We start from the raw sequence: 17361 nt of genomic DNA on the forward strand, positions 1-17361 counted from the left end.
AAATCAGAAAATTTCCTGATAATGGCATTGAGTCAGAGATCAAACCCTGATTATATCTCTCTGATGAAGCCAGATGCTAATGGTCTTGTTAGTTCAGCCCTGGAAAGGACTGAGTAACCAGGCGTTACCTTCCTGCCTGCGGCCTCCGTCTACTCAGTGAGTGCAGAACGCTGGCTCCTGGAGAACAGGCCGCCAACGCTGGTGCTCTATTGTAGAACCCTCTCTTGAGGAAAGAAGATTTGGAAAACTGTAGTAGGGTCCAGCAGCACAGGCTTCTGGCGAGTCTCAGCCCGCAGCCCTAAGCAGTCTGCTTAATCTGATCAGCTAATCTAATCTGAGCACTGGCTTCCTTTTCTTAGACACAATAGTTTGGAAGTTAGCCATGCTTGCCATCCTAACACCAATGCACCAATAGAAACTGGATTCTGTGTAAAAAGGCCCGTGAACACCAGTGGCACCAGAATGTTATTTTAAATAATCAACATGTAAAAAAAAAAAAAAAAAGATAATAATAAAACGTGAGCCAACATTTAATCTCAGCAAAGGGGAAAAATTAATAAAAGAACAGACTTTAGATACTGATAGTCTATATACAGGTTTCTAAGAACCACAAGTGAAAATATGTTAAGGGTTGAAAAGTAATGTTAAACTGTTAAGGTTAAATCGTATGATAACTTAATGCAAAAATTCTAGGAGTGGTGGTGCATGTCTTTAATTCCAGCATTTGGAAGGCAGGGACGGGTGGATCTCTGACAGTATGAGGCCAGCCTGGCCTACACAATGATTCCCCGCCTCAGATAGATAGATAGATAGATAGATAGATAGATAGATAGATAGATAGATAGATAGACAGATAGACAGACAGACAGATAGGAGATAGGTAGACAGACAAATTGTGGAAACAAACCAGTATATACGATGAGGTGGAAGGATTTAGTTAGCTTCCTGGGAAAACTTCAAAGGCATGTTAAAGACATGAAAAAAAAAAAAAAGAAAATAAAGAAAAGCAAAAAGGCTTAAAGTACCAAGCAAACTAAAGTCAAGCCAGTTCCTTGCTCTACTGTGGAAGAATCTACCACAGAGGAACATACAGGATCACTACACAAGACGAAGGACTTTCTCAATGGTGGACCTATGCAAACTAAACTATTAGGACAGACATAGTTCTTCAAAGAAAGACTCTTTCCTGAAATTATGATACCTGGTCAAACTGCAGATCTTCACCCCTCTGAAGAGATCTGGATAACAGCTTCTCCTGTAATAATAAAAAATAAAAAAAAATAAGCTTAAATACAAAATGTTGGAGGACCACAATGTGATCAACAGTTTAGGCTTACAGTTCGTTTTGCTTGATTCATTTTTTTTAATAGCTTGCTTTCAAAAAATGGGAAACCTCCACCTTGCCCTCACCACAGCCCAAGATGCTAACCTCTCCTGTGCAAGGGACTTCACAGCCACTGTCCAAATGAAGTCATTCTGTTAATGATGATTCTTGGATTAAGGAATTAAAGTTCAACAAAGGACCTGGTTAAATTCATGTTCAAATGTCAATCATTATGCTTTTATTAGTCAGTTTGTTTGTTCAACCAGTGCTGGCTGGGTTGGGGTGGCTAGGAGTGGTAGAATAAGTGTAAGACCCTGGGTACCAGCACCAGAGAGAGAGCAAGAAAGAGACAGAGACAGAGAGACAGAGGAAAACAAGGAGATGTAGGGGCAGGAAGGAAAAGCTCATTTGCCAGGTGGAGTGGCTCAGCCCTTTCGCCACTGGGAAAGTTGAAGCAGGAGGGGGGTGGGACCAATTTGAATTATACAGTAAGCTCCAGGCCAGGGTGGGTTACAAAGTGAGTACAAAATGAGGCCCTGTCTCAAAGGAGATGGGGTAGGGAACATGGGCATTTATGAACAGTATCCTCATACTGCGAGGGGGTGTGGCCAGGCCTGTGAGGCCAGGTAGCTTGATCTGGAAGCCTGCTGGAGGGCTTGCGATCTCTGAGCTTTGCTTTCCTAGAAAGAAAAAGAAAGGAAGGAAGAAGAGAGGGAGGGAGGGAGAGAAGGAGGGAGGAAAGGAGGGAGGGAAGGAGGGAGGAAAAGAAAGAGGAAGGAAAAGAAAGTTAGAAAGGAAGGAAGGAAGAAAGAAAGAAGGAAAGAAAGGAGAAAGTCAAACAAACAAACATATTAAGTGGTATTTTCAGAAATAAGCTAGTTTAAGGTGGGGTGTGGGGACTGCCCAGTTCTCTCTGTGCACTGAAACTGTTTAGAGGAGAAACAGCAGTAGCAGTGGGTGGCTGCCTAGGAACCACTGCTCTAGAAAATGAGTTTCCTCTCCCTCCCCCCCCCACCTCAAACATTGCTTAGATGTATACATGATGCCAAAGTCAGTTCTCCTGAGGAATGATTTCCTCTTCAAGGAGGACTGATGGAGAAACGGGCATTTTGTACATGAACTCCTTTTTAAACAGATTTATTTTTAATTGTGTGTATGAGTGAGTGACTACAGGTGCCTGCCCGAAGAGGCCCGAGGTGTGGGATTCCCCCAGAGTGGACATCACAGACGATTCTCCTGGAAGTCCCCCTCCAGGGGATGTCCCCAGCCTCTGTGAACATCTGCACTCACACATACATGCCAACACACAGACACATCAGTGAAAAAATAATAATAAAATGATTCTTAAAGATGTGTAGGATTTGTTAAATTGTCTCTATCTTGACAGTTGCACACACCATTGAACACATTAATAAACTCGGTCACCAATAACGCCCTGATGCCACACTGAAGAAATCAAAGCCACTTCCCCTTGGTGTCATTTGACCTCAGATTTGAAGTCTCCACTTTCCTCTCTCTGCGTCTTCCATTGTCCTGCCTACTGTGTGGGTTTGGGTCTGTGCCTTCCTGAAGGCTGTCTTGTGACTCTGTGTTTGTCCGTGTGTGTGTGTGTGTGTGTGTGTGTGTGTGTGTGTGTGTGTTTTGTCGTATCTGAGTGTGACAGTGAGTGTTCCTAACAAAGGCTTCACTCTGTGTTTAATGGACAGAGGAGAAAGTTTCACATGGGGAAGGGACAAGGAACACTTGAAGTCTTTGAGTTTGACAAGGGAGTAAGTCGCTGACTCCAAACTGACCCCAACTGACAGAAATAACAAACAGTACTACAAAAATCCTTTTATGTTCAATATTTATGGCGGATATCCATGGATAAGATTTGGTTTTTCTCTGCCTAGTTGCTGCTTCTAGCACACAGGTATCAGAACACACCAGCATCACTTTGGAGCAGGGGCACAGAAGAGTAGAAAATTTAAGATTATAGCTTAGGGTGTAATTTAAGTAGCGATTGGAGTGAAAGAGCTACTTACATGGGAAATGCAAGGCAAGTAAGGTTGGCTGTTACATTGTTCTCAGAGCTGGTTAAACAAACAGGCTGAGCGCACAGTAGGATGGCAGTCTTACGTCTTAAGTCACCTCAAAGTGTTTTATTAACTCTGGCTGTGAGGTCCAGCAAAGATTCCAGTCTCTTAGAACGTGAGAGACGGTTTCAGAATATTGCATAGCCACAATGAAAAGCAAGAAGTTACAAAAGGCTCAGTTAACTAAAATGAATTAAGTCCACAGCTTTTCTACTGTTTAAGAACAACAAAAACCCTCCAAGCAATTAGAAGAATTTAATAAATAAAGATACAGTAGTCCCTGAGTTTCCTTCCCTCATTTGTGACTAATTCTTTAATTCTTATCAAAATAAAATCACAAGTCAATTTGCCACAGTTATCAAACAGGCTACTTTGTGTGGCAGATAGGATCTAAGACCTCTGAGAGCACCGAACTCTAAGTATATAATTTCTTCCTGTGTATTTATGAAGACCGGTGCTAAGGTTTCATTCACGTAGTAGGCACAGTAAGAGAGAGATGAAAGACGCACTGTTTTGATCTTTTTTTGTTAAGATCAAGTGTGTGTGCAGTTTCAGGTGGCAAGTACCAAAGAGATGGATGATTAACAGACATGAAAAATGATAGCTGGCACCAAGTGTGGTGTGCAAGCCTGTAATCCTGGCACTTTGGCAGGGAGACAGGAGGATCAGGAGTTCAAGGTCACTCTCAGCTGCGTGGTGGATTCAAGACCAGTCTGGGTTCCATGAGATACTGTCTCAAGAAAAAATAATTCTCCTTTCCCCTTTTAGAAGTATTTCTACTTTTTCATGATTTTTAAACATTATTTGTTTTGTTTTATGTGTATGCATGTTTTGACCTCATGTAGGTCTGTGCAATGCGCATCAGATCCTTTGGAACTGGAGTTGCCAATGGTTGTGGGCCTCCATGTAGGTGCTGGTAACCCAGGTGCTCTTAACTGCTGAGCCTTCTCCCAGGTCCTCTCACTTTTCTTAATATAAAAATTAATAATGATTCTGGGGCTCATAATCCTTTACACTCTAGCTTGCTTCTAAACCACTTAAATAGTACCTGAAAGATCCTTCATAGAGATTCAAACCAAAGCTGGAAAGAGAAGGTAAAAATTGTCAGGGGAGGACAGTATCTCATTGAACAGTGATGATCCCTTCTTGGGTAAGCAAGAGAGAATCCAGACATGTGCTCCTGCACTGGGTCAGCAGTCACCCATCCAGGGACTCGCGGGGTGCCCGGCATTCTGGAGAAACAACCATGAGCAGAAGGGAAAATAAGCCCCACCCTCATGCAGCTGACCCCGGAGGCTGCAGCAGGAATCTGTGTGGGAGACCCACAAGGACAAGGGGTGAGTGGGACTGAGATTTCAGACAGAAACAACTGAGGAGAAAATGTCCTCTGGGCAGAGAGTGAGGAAACACCTGGCTGATGTTCTGAAAGGCTCGGGACTTGGGAGAACGGGGGTATTCTGAAAGGAGGGACCGCTACAGTGAGGCTAAAGCTAAGAGGGCTCCGTGCGGTTCCGCGCTGCACACCACGCAAAACCCGGGATGCAGTTCCAACTCCATACCTGAATCATACTTGACGCATACTTGAATCCCCGCACTTTCAAAGCAGAGGCACAAGGACCACAAGTTCAAGGTCATTCATTGCTGGAGACCTTGTCTCAGTGGGGGCTGGGGTGAGGGCTGGTTGAACAATTGTTTTGAAGAAGTGTCTGAAAGAACTTTAGACTCTCCTTCCATTCCCACCGTCCACCTTATTAGGGAGATTGAGATGTTTTCACTGTAGGCACAGAGCAGAGGCAAAATGGAGAGGTACCAACTGGAGAATACAACTGAGGATGAGGTCCTGCCCAGAAGCCAGGGGAGTTAACTGACAGGGGAGTTAACTCCGGCAAACCCCCCACCATGCTAGCTGTGGTGGTTTGAATAAGAATGAAGCACACAGGCTCACATGGCTCATATATCTGAAAGCTTAGTCACAGGGAGTGACACTATTTGAGAGGGGAGGTATGGCCTTGTTGAAGAAAGTGTGTCACTAGAGGGGAAGGGGAGCTTTCAGGTTTCAAAAGCCTATGCCAGGCCCAGTCTCTCTTCCTCCCTGCTCCTCTCTCTCTACCTGCAGATCAGGATGTAGCTCTCAGCTGCTTCTCTTGCACCACGCCTGCCGTGCCTGCCACCATGCCTTCTCACCATGATGAGGGAATGGACTAAGCCTCTGAAACTGTAAGCAAGCTCCCGATTAAAGCTTTCCTTTAAAGCTTTCAAAGAGTTGCTGTGGTCTTCACACGTTTTGTCACAACAACAGAACAGAGACTAAGACACTACCCAAAACCTAAACTGTTCCATTCGGGACTCTTCGGGTCTTCTTAAGAGACCCTGAAGGGCCTCCGGAGAAAGAGCTGACAGCCTATTCCAGGGATGACAGGGGAAGGTCACGGTCCACAGGCGCTGTGCCTATGGTAAGCGGTTTAGAGCTTCATTCTTAAAAAGAGCATGCCGAAATAAACTTGCTGGGGCTGGAGAGGTGGCTTAGTGGCACAGAGCACTGGCTGCAATGGCAGAGGACCCAGGGGGCAATTCCCTGCGCCTAAACAGTGGCTTACAACCATCCGTTACTCCAGTCCAAGGATCTGACCCCATCTTCTGGCCTCCACAGATTCCAGTCACGCAGCACACACACATACGTGGCAGGCAAACTCGTGCACATAAAAATTGAATAAATATTTTAAAATTATGTTGGAAAACATGCGAGAAGGTGACAAGGACCAACGTAAAGATACAGTGCAACCAACTGAACATAATAAAATGCACACGTTTTAATAGTCACAAACAACAATGTCAATCTGAGCTCTCTTGAGATGCGGAGCCTAAACAAAGCACGGACAGTCTGAATCATCTGAATCAGCAGATGACGAGCTCACATATTTTTTCCTCCATCTCCTTTCTAGTCACTGACAGTGGACACAATTAATAGGTGAGCTTGGAAAGGCCTGGGCCATTAGCCGAGATCGATCCATCTTCTCTTAGCAAATATCACTGGACTGCCGAGCATGGAAGAGGCAATGTCAGTCACTGCCTGCCCTTCCCAGATCTTCCTTCCAAAGTGAAAATGAAATTAGAGGCAGAACACCGAGCCCAGCTCCTCTTTTTCTTCATTTGTTTTCCTTCCTGACACGGGAATGGAGAGACAGAGTCTATCATTTCACCGGCAGGGTTAGATTCTTTTTTTTCCCCCCAGGGTTAGCTTCTTGCCGCACCTCTGCAGCCCTGCCATCCCGGCGGGCCGAGATCCAGGTCAGCACTGACCACGTGACAGGGAGCACGTGCACAGCCGCTTACTACCTCAGAGGGTAGAGAAACAGCTTGCAGACAGAGGAAGTTTCAAGGGAGGCACCCAAAGCTATCTTCTACGCTCTGTCACGGGAGTAGAGTCTATGTGTCTTCATTATCTTGATGCTATGGATTTCCAATCTACCTAGGCCCAGATAGAAATAAAAACGGAGCTGCCTGGGTACTGACCTAGATAAGAAGGAATTGCTTTGGTATACGGGAGTGTGTCATGAGTAAAAAAATCTATAAGCTGTGATGACGATTAGGGGGGCACCCTTGCTGTGTCGGGGAGAATGAGCAGGGATGTCTCATCTTTCAAAGCGGGATGAGGGGAAAGTAACATCCATGTTGCAAAGGAATATTTTTTAAGATTTATTTATTTTTATCTCAGATTCATGAGTGTTTTGCCTATGTGTGTGTCGTACGCGCACACACAACCCCACGTGTGCACTTAGTGCTAGAGAGGCCAGGAGAGGGTTCAGATTCTCTAGGACTGGAGTGACAAATGGTAGTGAGCCACCGCATGGGTTCAGGGAACCAAACCAGGTCCTCTGTCAGAGCAGCAAGTGCTCCTAACTATTAAGCCATCTCTCCAGCCCCTCAGATGGACTTTCTATCATGTTAACTTTAATTTTATAATTGCACTTTAAGATTGCGTAGCAGACACCTGTGAAATAACCTCTGAATGAACAAAGCAGCATCGGACAGTTCTGAAGGAACTATGAGAAGCCCTGCCTTGAAGAGTGGCACTGTGTCTTCTTCGACACAGCAGTGCCTCTTAGGGGTAAACCAAGGTAGAATGAAAACCTCTGTGAAACCACAGGCTATCCTAATAGAGCACAGACACCTGGTCCCTGGCACCAAGTAACCTACACCAGACAAGACGAGTAACCAGCCATGATACAACATGGTCATACCTATGTGTATATATGTTCATGCATATTCATGTGTGTATATGCGTATAGGTACATATTGACACATAGTTTTGCACATTACTAAATGGACAACATGTTACAGTAAAACCTTTAGCTTAGTGTAGGGTCGCTGTGTTGGAGGGAGCAAAGAGGATGCTCAGGTGGGTTAGCACACTGCTAAAAAAAAAACCAAAACATTTGAAAAATGAGACTTAGGAATCTTCAGCGATGGCCCCGGAGCAGGATGGTGATGATGTGTGTGTGTAGACGGGGAAAAGCTGAATAAGCCAAAGGAAAGCGATGACGTGATGAGCTGCCTTGTGAGGTTACATGTTCTGGCACTGAATCTCACTTAGCAAGACCTGTAATGACTCAGGTTTTACCAATTAAAGGGGGTCTAGGGGCTCATTTAGAGACTCGGTCATAGTAAGTCATCCTCTCACCCATCCTTTAATCCCCAGGACCTGAAGAATTTCAAAATTAAAATTCTTTCATGAATCTGAAATATGACGATGTGAGAGTGAGGTTGGGAGGAGACTAGCATCAGACTGTAAAGTGATTAAACAAACAAATAAATGGGGAATATGGACTATTTGAGACTTTAATAGGACCATGACATATGAAACTGTTTGTCAAGATTTTTATGAAACAGGCAGTGGGTTTTTTTTTTGTTTTTGTTTGTTTGTTTTTCAAGACAAGGTTTCTCTGTGTAGCTTTGGCAGTCCTGGACTCACTCTGCAGATCAGGCTGGCCTGGAACTCACAGAGATCCACCTGCCTCTGCCTCACTGAGTGCTGGGATTACAGGTGTGTGACACCATGCCTGGCAAAACAGATTAGTGTTTTTAAGTGCATGGTGTGTGGAGCAAGAAGAAAACTGTGGCTGGGTGATAGGTCCTGGGTATTTGATATACTATAAATATCTTTTTGAAACTTCTCATAATTTTTTTTTCCTTTTCTTAACTCTGTGCTATCCAAGACGGCTCCAAAAGCTATTCATCATATCATTAAAAGAGCACTGAAAAGAAAATTAACATTTTGTAGATTCAGCTTATTTATAATTAAAGCTTATGGTTGTTAATTATGTCAGTAAGGTTTTATAATCCTTATGTCTTAAAACAAAACTCTAAGCCAGGCGTAGTGGTGCAGGCCTTTAGTCCCAGGATCTTGGGAAGCAAAAGCAGGTGGATGTCTGAGGCTGGCCTGCTCTATGTAGTGAGTGCCAGGGCAGCCAGAGCTGCACAGTGAGACCCTGCCTTGAAGAAAAACAAAACAAAACAAAACAAAACCAAAAGTAAAAATCAATCTATATGATGCACCTGCTATAAAAATATGTATGTGTTTGTATGCTGGTATAAGAAAAGCATTAATCCGATATGTGAAAAGTAATTCTGGAGTGATGTGCACAGTTTTGGAATACAGATCTGGCTGGTTTTGGAAGCCCAGAACACATCACCTCATGGATACTTTTGCCAAGCAGCTTTCTCTACTTAGTGACTAGAAGCTTAGCAATCAGGTTCATATCTAAGGAAATTCGGAGCACATGTGATGATGGCGCCACCAATTTCCTAGGGCATCAGCGTCCCTCTCTTGTGCTCTGCCCTGAGCAAGTGCAGTAGACTGAGGAAGCCAGTATTATGCCTCTCTCCACCGCTCACCGGCTTTTGGCCTCAGATGAGCAATGAGTCCTTCCAACTGGCAGTGAGTACCCACCCCTCGTCCAGTTGGGCAGGAGTAATGGGTCTGCAGCAGCTACCATCTCCATCTTCCTCACCACTGGTCCCTTGCCCTTACAGCTTTCCTGCAGCATGACTCATATTCCCGCCCTTCAAACCCAAAGGGCAAGCTAAAATACATCTGCATTTCCAGTAATACCTCAACAAACCAATACCGAGACTGTTCTCTTAAAGACTGGACTGGATGGAAACCATTTAACTTGAACCGTTTGCATATTTGGGGATATTTCTATTCAGCCCTTAATTTCTTTTGATAGCAAGTGTTCTTTCAGATTTTGGGTAGACAATGACCACTTTCACACTCATCACCATCTTTTAGGAGATCTCCAAAAGAATTCCCAGCCACTGCTCAAGCAATTCCACGCATTTTAATGCACTCACATGAAAAACGATCTTATTTACCTAACTGTCTCAGCAGGCTCCTGTGTACTTTACCCTGCCATTCCCTGCTACCCCAAACAGCAGCAGCTCTTAACTGCAACTGCTGGACTGCTCTTACCTAACACATGTCAAATATTAGAGATTCTTTGTATTGCCTCCTCTTCTACTGTCCAGGCCCTGGTTCGTTCCGGACTGAACGAAACACGATTCTCTCCTCATGGATCTAGCCCCCAGGCCACTTATCATGGCACTGATTTATAACTTGGCAGAATCTAATCTAAACATTCACTGCTGGGCATTCTCCCCATCACAGCCCCTACTCACTATTCCCTGAGCATTTCTCATGCATTATGAGTGTAAAAATACATAGGTCAGCTACAGTGGCATGTATCTATGATCCTGGCACTTTGAAATCAAGAGTGCAGGGTCATCTTTGACTATAGCAAGTTCAAGGCCAACCTGAACTACACAACACTCTGACTCAAAAACAATCAATTAAAAAAAAAAGATGTTCACTAATTTACATTGGCTATAGTCTTTACAACAACCTGTAGAATACTCCAGATTCTCTTTTAGGTCCTGTTGTGTTATATGTGGCCACATGATTTCCACCTGTGCAGTCATTTCTTTTCCTTAGTGATTGCCAAGAAGTTATCAAAGCAGATTCTGAAGCCACTGCTGCTGTCTGGATCAGCACTTTATAACAATCCTAACACTTAACGTGTTCAAGTATATTACTCCCTTTGGAAAATTTGTATTATACCAGTTAATGCAACAGTCAAAAAAAAGAAAAGAAGAAAAATGAGATTTATAGATGGCTCCACTTACCAAGGGTTCGGCCATTACAACTTCAATTTTCTTTTCAGCTTGAACAGCAAATTCTGCAAAGAGGCTCTTGATGACATATTCACCAGGCTTGACATCGGGGTCAATCGTGATGTTTGACATGATGGTGTTCTTTCTTCCCAAAGTGGAATGGAAGCTGGAAGCAGCACAGAACTTATTCACGTTGCTGACTGGTGCTGAAGCTAGAAGTCAGAGAAACAAAAGAGCTCTGTGTTAATAACCAGCTCCACGGGACCTGGACCTGCTCCACTCTCCTCGGTGAATACACATCTTCACCCTTCCTGGATCTCCCAATCTCAGGTACCATCCTTCATGGCTTTCCTTCATGTTTGCCGTTCTAACGCCTACCTAACACGTCCACAGCATGGCATGTGTCATGCTTACTATGTACTGGCTATTTCTCCACTTTACTCATCTGATTTTCAGAACATTAGATATTCTCATTTGATCTGTTTTGGCCTAGATGACTGCCATGCACCTAGGATAGTGCCTGGCACACTTCAGGCACACAACAAATATTTACTGAATGACTGGATTCTGGACAGAGTGTCCAGAGCAGTGGTTCTCAACTCATGGGACACAGCCCCTTTGGCAAAGTTCTATCTCCAAAAATATTTACATTTCAATTAATGACAGTAGCAAAATTACAGTTACGAACTAGCAACGAAAATAACTTTACGGTTGGGGGTCACCACACCTGACTGTATTAAAGGTTCACAGCATTAGGAAGGTTGAGAACCACTGGTCCAGAGAAATGAAGGAAATAAAAGAAATGAATACATGAAACAGGAGTGGGATTTGGAGCCAAAAGATGCCACCTTGGAAAGCATGTGCACGAAGGCTTCATTAAAGAAGCTACACCTAGCTGCAAGCCTCAATGATGAAAGGGGGCGCAGAACAGAGCATCGGGAATAGAACACACAAGACTGAGCACACACTAACAAAAAGACCAAGGGCAGGCACAGGGTTGGAGGGGTGCATGGAGGAGGTCGGGATTCAGAACACAGGGGGCCCTTTAGGACTCTGTGAAGAATGTTTAGTGGAAAGTATTAAGGTGGGAAGGGATAGGCTCTGGCTTGTCTGGAGAGTGACACTGAGGAACCCAAACATGGCACCAGGACGCCAGTACAGAAATCCAGCAAGGTGGCTGGAGCCTTGTCTATGAGGATGCTAAAAGGAAAGGCTCTGAGCCTTGTCCAGTTTTTGCGGTACTGAGGTGAGGGACCAGAATCAGCAGTCACTTGCAGTATCCTCTCCTGACTCACTCAGAGGAGGCTGGGGCCATCTTCTCAGGTGGGGATGATGTGTTATCTGCCAAGTAGCATAAATCCAAACAGGCTTGATGGGAAGAGCACAAGCCTACCTCACTCCTGCCTATAACCCATCCAGTCACGTCCATCCTCCCAGCCTGAGGCTTAATATCGACTATATTCTAACTTCAGCCTGCATGACTTCTCTTGACCTAGAGTACCACAGACTTCTGGAATCCAAAAGCCTGTGCTTCTTGTCAACCTGCTCTTCAGCTCCTGCCTTCTCCGTATAAAGAACTGGCATATGACTAACTCCATCTCTGCAAAGGGGAGACAGAACACAGCTCAAACACTGAATAGCTGCAGATCTAAACATCACCACCGGACAGCAAATTTGTTTAAAAAAAAAAAAAGTGTATCACTGCAAAACCTACATTAAGAAACCTACTCTAAGCTAGACTAAATTAGTGACACGCACTTCCAATTCCAGTACTCAGAAGGCTGAGGCAGTTAGGGTCACGAGTTTAACAACAGCAGGGGCAGGAAAGCTGTTGCTAAGTCAGCCTAGGCCATGGAGCGGGGAATAGGGAGGGTGCATGTCTCAAAACGTTATAAGTCTGTCCTATAAAACACAGCATGCAAAGAGACAGAAATTCACAACAATAACCTAAAGATTACTGCAAACTGTTAATACTGAATCTAAAAACAAGTACCTTTTATTAGCACCAAGTTAAAAATCCATTTTATATTCTAGAATAATTAAAATTGTATCGCAAAAACCATCCAAGACAAATCACAGTCCTTGGAACACAGCCGGCATTATCTGAAACAATGACCTACTTGTCTACGGTGCATCACGATCCAACATTGTGTATTATTAGGGAAGGAATCTATGAACGAGTGTCACTGTGGGAAAAGCAGCAGCTCTTAAATTTCTAAAAATTGGTTTTGGCCCCTTAAGAGCCAAAGACACGTGTCAGCTCAAACAGCTCTCGTTATGCTGTCTACCCATTTTGAAAGTGATCATAAAGAAGTGTGCTGAGGCAGCGGTTCTCAACCCGTGGGCCGCGACCCCTTTGGCATCTTTCCAGTAAGATTCGTGACAGTAACAAGACTAAGCAACGAGAATAACTTTATGGTTGGTGGTCCGCACAGCATGAGGACGGTCGAGGGCCACTGCCCCGAGGTTTCGTGACTGTGCAGTGAAAGACACTTGTCAAATAAGTCAAGGTCCCAAGAAAATTTTTAGTTCTAACCTGACTAAAAATTTCACCAGTGTTTACGATTAAATAAGTCAAGACAATATTTCAATGTATCCTTTAGTGTGCCTGTAGCATTTATTTCTACAAAAAAGGAAGGGGTATGACACGTACCTTCCTATAACAGAGGGTTAGAACTTGCTTGTTTAGCCCAATTAACTGAATCCTGCACAAGGGACTGAAATGATATGACCCAAAACTACCAAATGGCCTGAAAACGTGCAAAATACAATGTCAGATTTAAAACAACAAGAAGAATATATACACAAAACCAAAATGAAACCCAGAAAAATACCTGTAGGATATTAAACAGAATTAGCCACTTTCAAAGCCATCCACAAAGCACAAATGAAATTAATTAGAAAACTGCCAACACTTTTGACAGAAAACAGAACAGAATATAATGAGCAGGTGTAAAGGATTGATAAATAAAGAGCCCAATAAGCACAATAACATACCCACTTTTACTGATTTCCTAATAACAAGTAAGAACTGGACAGCATTTGTCTTCTGTCAAAGGGCTGGGAGAGCCAGGCTGAGCAAGCCGTGAGAAGCAAGCCAGCAAACAGAGAGCTCCTCCGTGGACTCTCCATCAGTCCTTCCTCCAGATGCCTGTTGTACCTGGCTTCCTACCCTGACTTCTCCCATCGATGGATGTTAAAAGTGTCAGTGAAGTAAATAAACCATTTACCTACCCTCACAGAGTTTTATCACGCCAACAGAAACCCCAACCAAGATATTCAGCGACACATGACTGCCCGAATTAAATACTTTGTAAAGTTAAATAAAACTCTATGTATATGGATGTCTGTGTGAGTGTGTGTGCACATGAGTGCAGTGATCATGGAGCAATCAAGAGTGTTGGATCCCCTGGAACTGGAGCTGCAGGTCATTGTGAGCCACTCAATGCAGGTGCTGGGAACTGACCTCACATCTCTGGAAGATCAGGATGAACTCAACCATTGAGTCATCTCTCCAGCCCAAATAGTAGTATTTCTCTACATGCAATTATAGAATTCTGCCCATGAGGGAAGAAAAGCATATAAATGTTAGAGTGTAAGTTTTGAGAATATGGTCCAGGCATTGAATTTCAAACAGAAAATTCCAATGTGACATTAAACACTCTTGGACTATAAATCTGCTGACCATGAATAGCTGTATCAGGACAAAGCAAGGCTTGAACATTTTGTATTTCAGCTTTACTATTCTTTCTCTTAAACGCCAAAAAAACAAACAAACAAAAAAAAAAAAAAACAACAAAAAACCCTAGTACTTTTTATATAGGTCACTCTCTATACTCTATAGCTCTGTGCTGACATAGTATATACACTAAAACACCTGTCATATTAATACAACACCTGTCCCCTGATAAATTCAAATTCAGTCAAAGGGAAAGGACAAGGAGGAAGACTCATAGCCCCTGAACTGCTGTGTCTCTGGGGTCATTACAACAGTGGGATTCAGGGCTGTGTGCATGCATGGCTCACTGCTGCTCAAGCACAAGGACCACGCTTCAGTCCCAGCACCGGGTAAAGACCAGGCATGGTAGTGTATACCTGTGATGCCGGCGTTGCGGGTTAGACACAGGTGGATCCCTGCAGTCCACTGGCCAGCCAGCCTCACCAAAATCAGCGAGCTCCAGGTTAGGTGACGGATTCTTTCTCAAAAAGAAGGTGGACGGTAATGTAGGAAGACACCTGACGTTGACCTCTGGCCCCTTCGCACACATGTGTGCACACATGCACACATTTCTGTAGGTACAGACCTATATACCTCAGATACATCCACTACACACATTGCTATGGAGGTTTACGTGGTCTGGAAATGTAATGGCACCAGAGCTGCTTACTGTTAAAATCATTGTCTCTTACACCACCTAACAATAAGTTTTGATGAAACCTAAGAAAAGGCACAAGAAGGTAAATGGCCTTAAAACAATCATTAAAAACCTAAATAAATAAATTTTTAAAAAGACCTCATAACTCAAAAGCAACATTAGTTTTAAAAAAGCAAACCTAGGCCACAGAGTTGTTTCACGGACACCAATAAACGGATTCTAAGGTTTGCACAGCAAGAGAAATAGCCTGGAAACAACCAGCACAATATGGAAGGAGAATAAAGTCTGGGGGCTGACACTGCCTGACTTCAGGACTTATTATAAATCTACAGTAATCAAGGCATTGTGTTACTGGCAAAGGAATAGACAAACAGATCAATGGGGCAGAACAGACAGGCCAGAAATAGACCTGCACAAGGATAGTCAACTGATCTTTGACAAGGGAGCAAAGGAAATGCAGCGAAGAAAGACTTTTCAACAAATGCAGCTAGAACAACCAGACACCCACATGTTTAAGGAAAAAAAAAAGCAAAAGAAGTTAAACAGAATTTTTACCTTCCATAAAAACTCACTGAAAATAGAACATATAGACCTAAACATAAAATGCAAATCTGTTTATAACCTGGAAGATAGGAGAAAAGTCTATGTGATCTTGATTTCAGTTGGGGCTTGTTATAAAGACACCAAAACAAAGATCTATGAATGGAAAGAAAAAAAAAATTAACAACATTAGCAATGCAGCAATCAATGGTGAGGATCAAAAGATTATCCCTAAGGAATGATAATAAAAAAAAATCTAATAAAGGATTTGTATGCTAAGTACATAAACAACAGTAAAAAACAAACAAAAACAACAACAAAACTTAAAACAGGTGCTTCACAGAGCAGACACACGGATGGCTGGTGAAAAGATGCTCATCCTGCTAAGTGCTCAGGAAACTACCAACAACAAAGTATCGCTGCAAGGCCACACTGACTGGCAGGGCTCCCAAGTGGACCACTGGTGAAGTCAAGAGTGAGACAAGCAGAGATGGAACTGTCATTCACTGCTGGCGGGAATGCAAGATTGGACGAGCGCTTTGGGAAGAAGGCCTGTTAGTTTCTTACAAAGGTCAACACTGACCATGGTTTTTCACCTGCAGGAACTAAACTGCACATTCACACCACAACCTGCTCACAGTCACCAAAACAGCTGCTCTTCAGTGCGAGGACGGAGGCATCCACACAAGGGCACTTGGCACTTACATGAAACTGGCCATTAGGCCACCAAAAAAAAGAAGAGTATTTTTTTAAATTATTGTAGTATTTATTTATTATGGGGAAGTGCATTCCACGTGCCATTGCACCCATCTGGAGGTCAAAGGACATCCCATGAGAGTCAGTTCTCTCCTTTGACCATGTAGGTTCTAGGTAATGAACTCAGTTCATCAGGCTTGGCAGCAAGTACCATTACTCGCCAAGCCATTTTGCCTTCCAAGATGCAGGAATCTTCAAAGCATATCATGAGCAAGACCAAACGTTCAACCATCAGCTGATCAAATTCCTGGGGAAATCTCTCTCTCTAACTTTCGAGACAGGGTTTCTCTGTGTAGCCCTGGGTGTCCTGGAACTCCCTCTGTAGACCAGGCTGGCCTTGATCTGCCTGCCTCTGCCTCCCCAGTGCTGGGATTAAAGGCGCGCACCATAATCACTCTGCTAACTAGTTCCGAATCACTATGACTTGTCATATGGGAGAAGAAATGAGGAGCGTGAGATTCTCAGAACTCGCTATCACGCTGTTTACCACATCAGACTTTTTGGTTGGGCCTTTCAACTTATTTACAATGAAAAGGACTAAAAAGAGAAAAGAGGCTCACTTTGACAGATTAACAGCTACCTGTATTTTGCTGTAATTCTCTCTGCTCATTTCTTCTGGGTTTGTCTACTGAAATTTTTGCTCTGGCTTTAGCACCATAAATTAAATCCATGCTGGAATGTGCATTTGGGCTTACTGTCCTGCTTACTAACAATCTGTTTCTGTGTTGAATTTGTCCTATTAGTTACCCGTAGCTTTGGAGAGAGAGTGTTGCCCTCTCATGGCACACAAATTCCTACATACCAAATTCACTGCCATTCATCCTGCCATGGTTATACATATCTCTGCATATTGAGTTGGAAAAAACTGGCATCTTTAGACTAGAAAAGTCTTTCTAGCCAGCACGGCGGTGCATAGCTTTAATCCCAGCGTTCAGAGACTGAGACAGGTGGGTAGAAACTGAGGCAGAAAGGCGGACATAGCTCTGTGATATGTTTACATAGGGAGTTCCAGGCTAGCCAGGGCTATACAGTGAAACCTAGCATAAAATAAATAAATAAATAAATAAAGTTCATGGTCAGAACCTGGCATACTCCCTACTAGGAACACCTGTCTGTATCT

The 17361-nt window shown here is 43.5% G+C and overlaps 1 protein-coding gene across 12 annotated transcripts in view; it reads right to left on the reverse strand.

The window, feature by feature from the left end:
• Positions 1-17361, reverse strand: part of Fryl (FRY like transcription coactivator) — a 222919-nt gene that overhangs the window by 102776 nt on the left and 102782 nt on the right. For all 12 annotated transcript variants that reach the window (XM_021653944.2, XM_021653945.2, XM_060380743.1 and 9 more), the window contains 2 exons: positions 10582-10781; positions 1202-1255 (listed from right to left, as the gene is read on the reverse strand). In XM_021653944.2, coding sequence (XP_021509619.2) covers positions 1202-1255; positions 10582-10701 — 174 coding nt within the window. In that variant the 5' untranslated portion in view covers positions 10702-10781. The remainder of the gene's footprint in view (positions 1-1201; positions 1256-10581; positions 10782-17361) is intronic.

This window comes from Meriones unguiculatus, chromosome 3 (assembly GCF_030254825.1).
Source record: "Meriones unguiculatus strain TT.TT164.6M chromosome 3, Bangor_MerUng_6.1, whole genome shotgun sequence".
NCBI classification, from domain to species: domain Eukaryota; kingdom Metazoa; phylum Chordata; class Mammalia; order Rodentia; family Muridae; genus Meriones; species Meriones unguiculatus.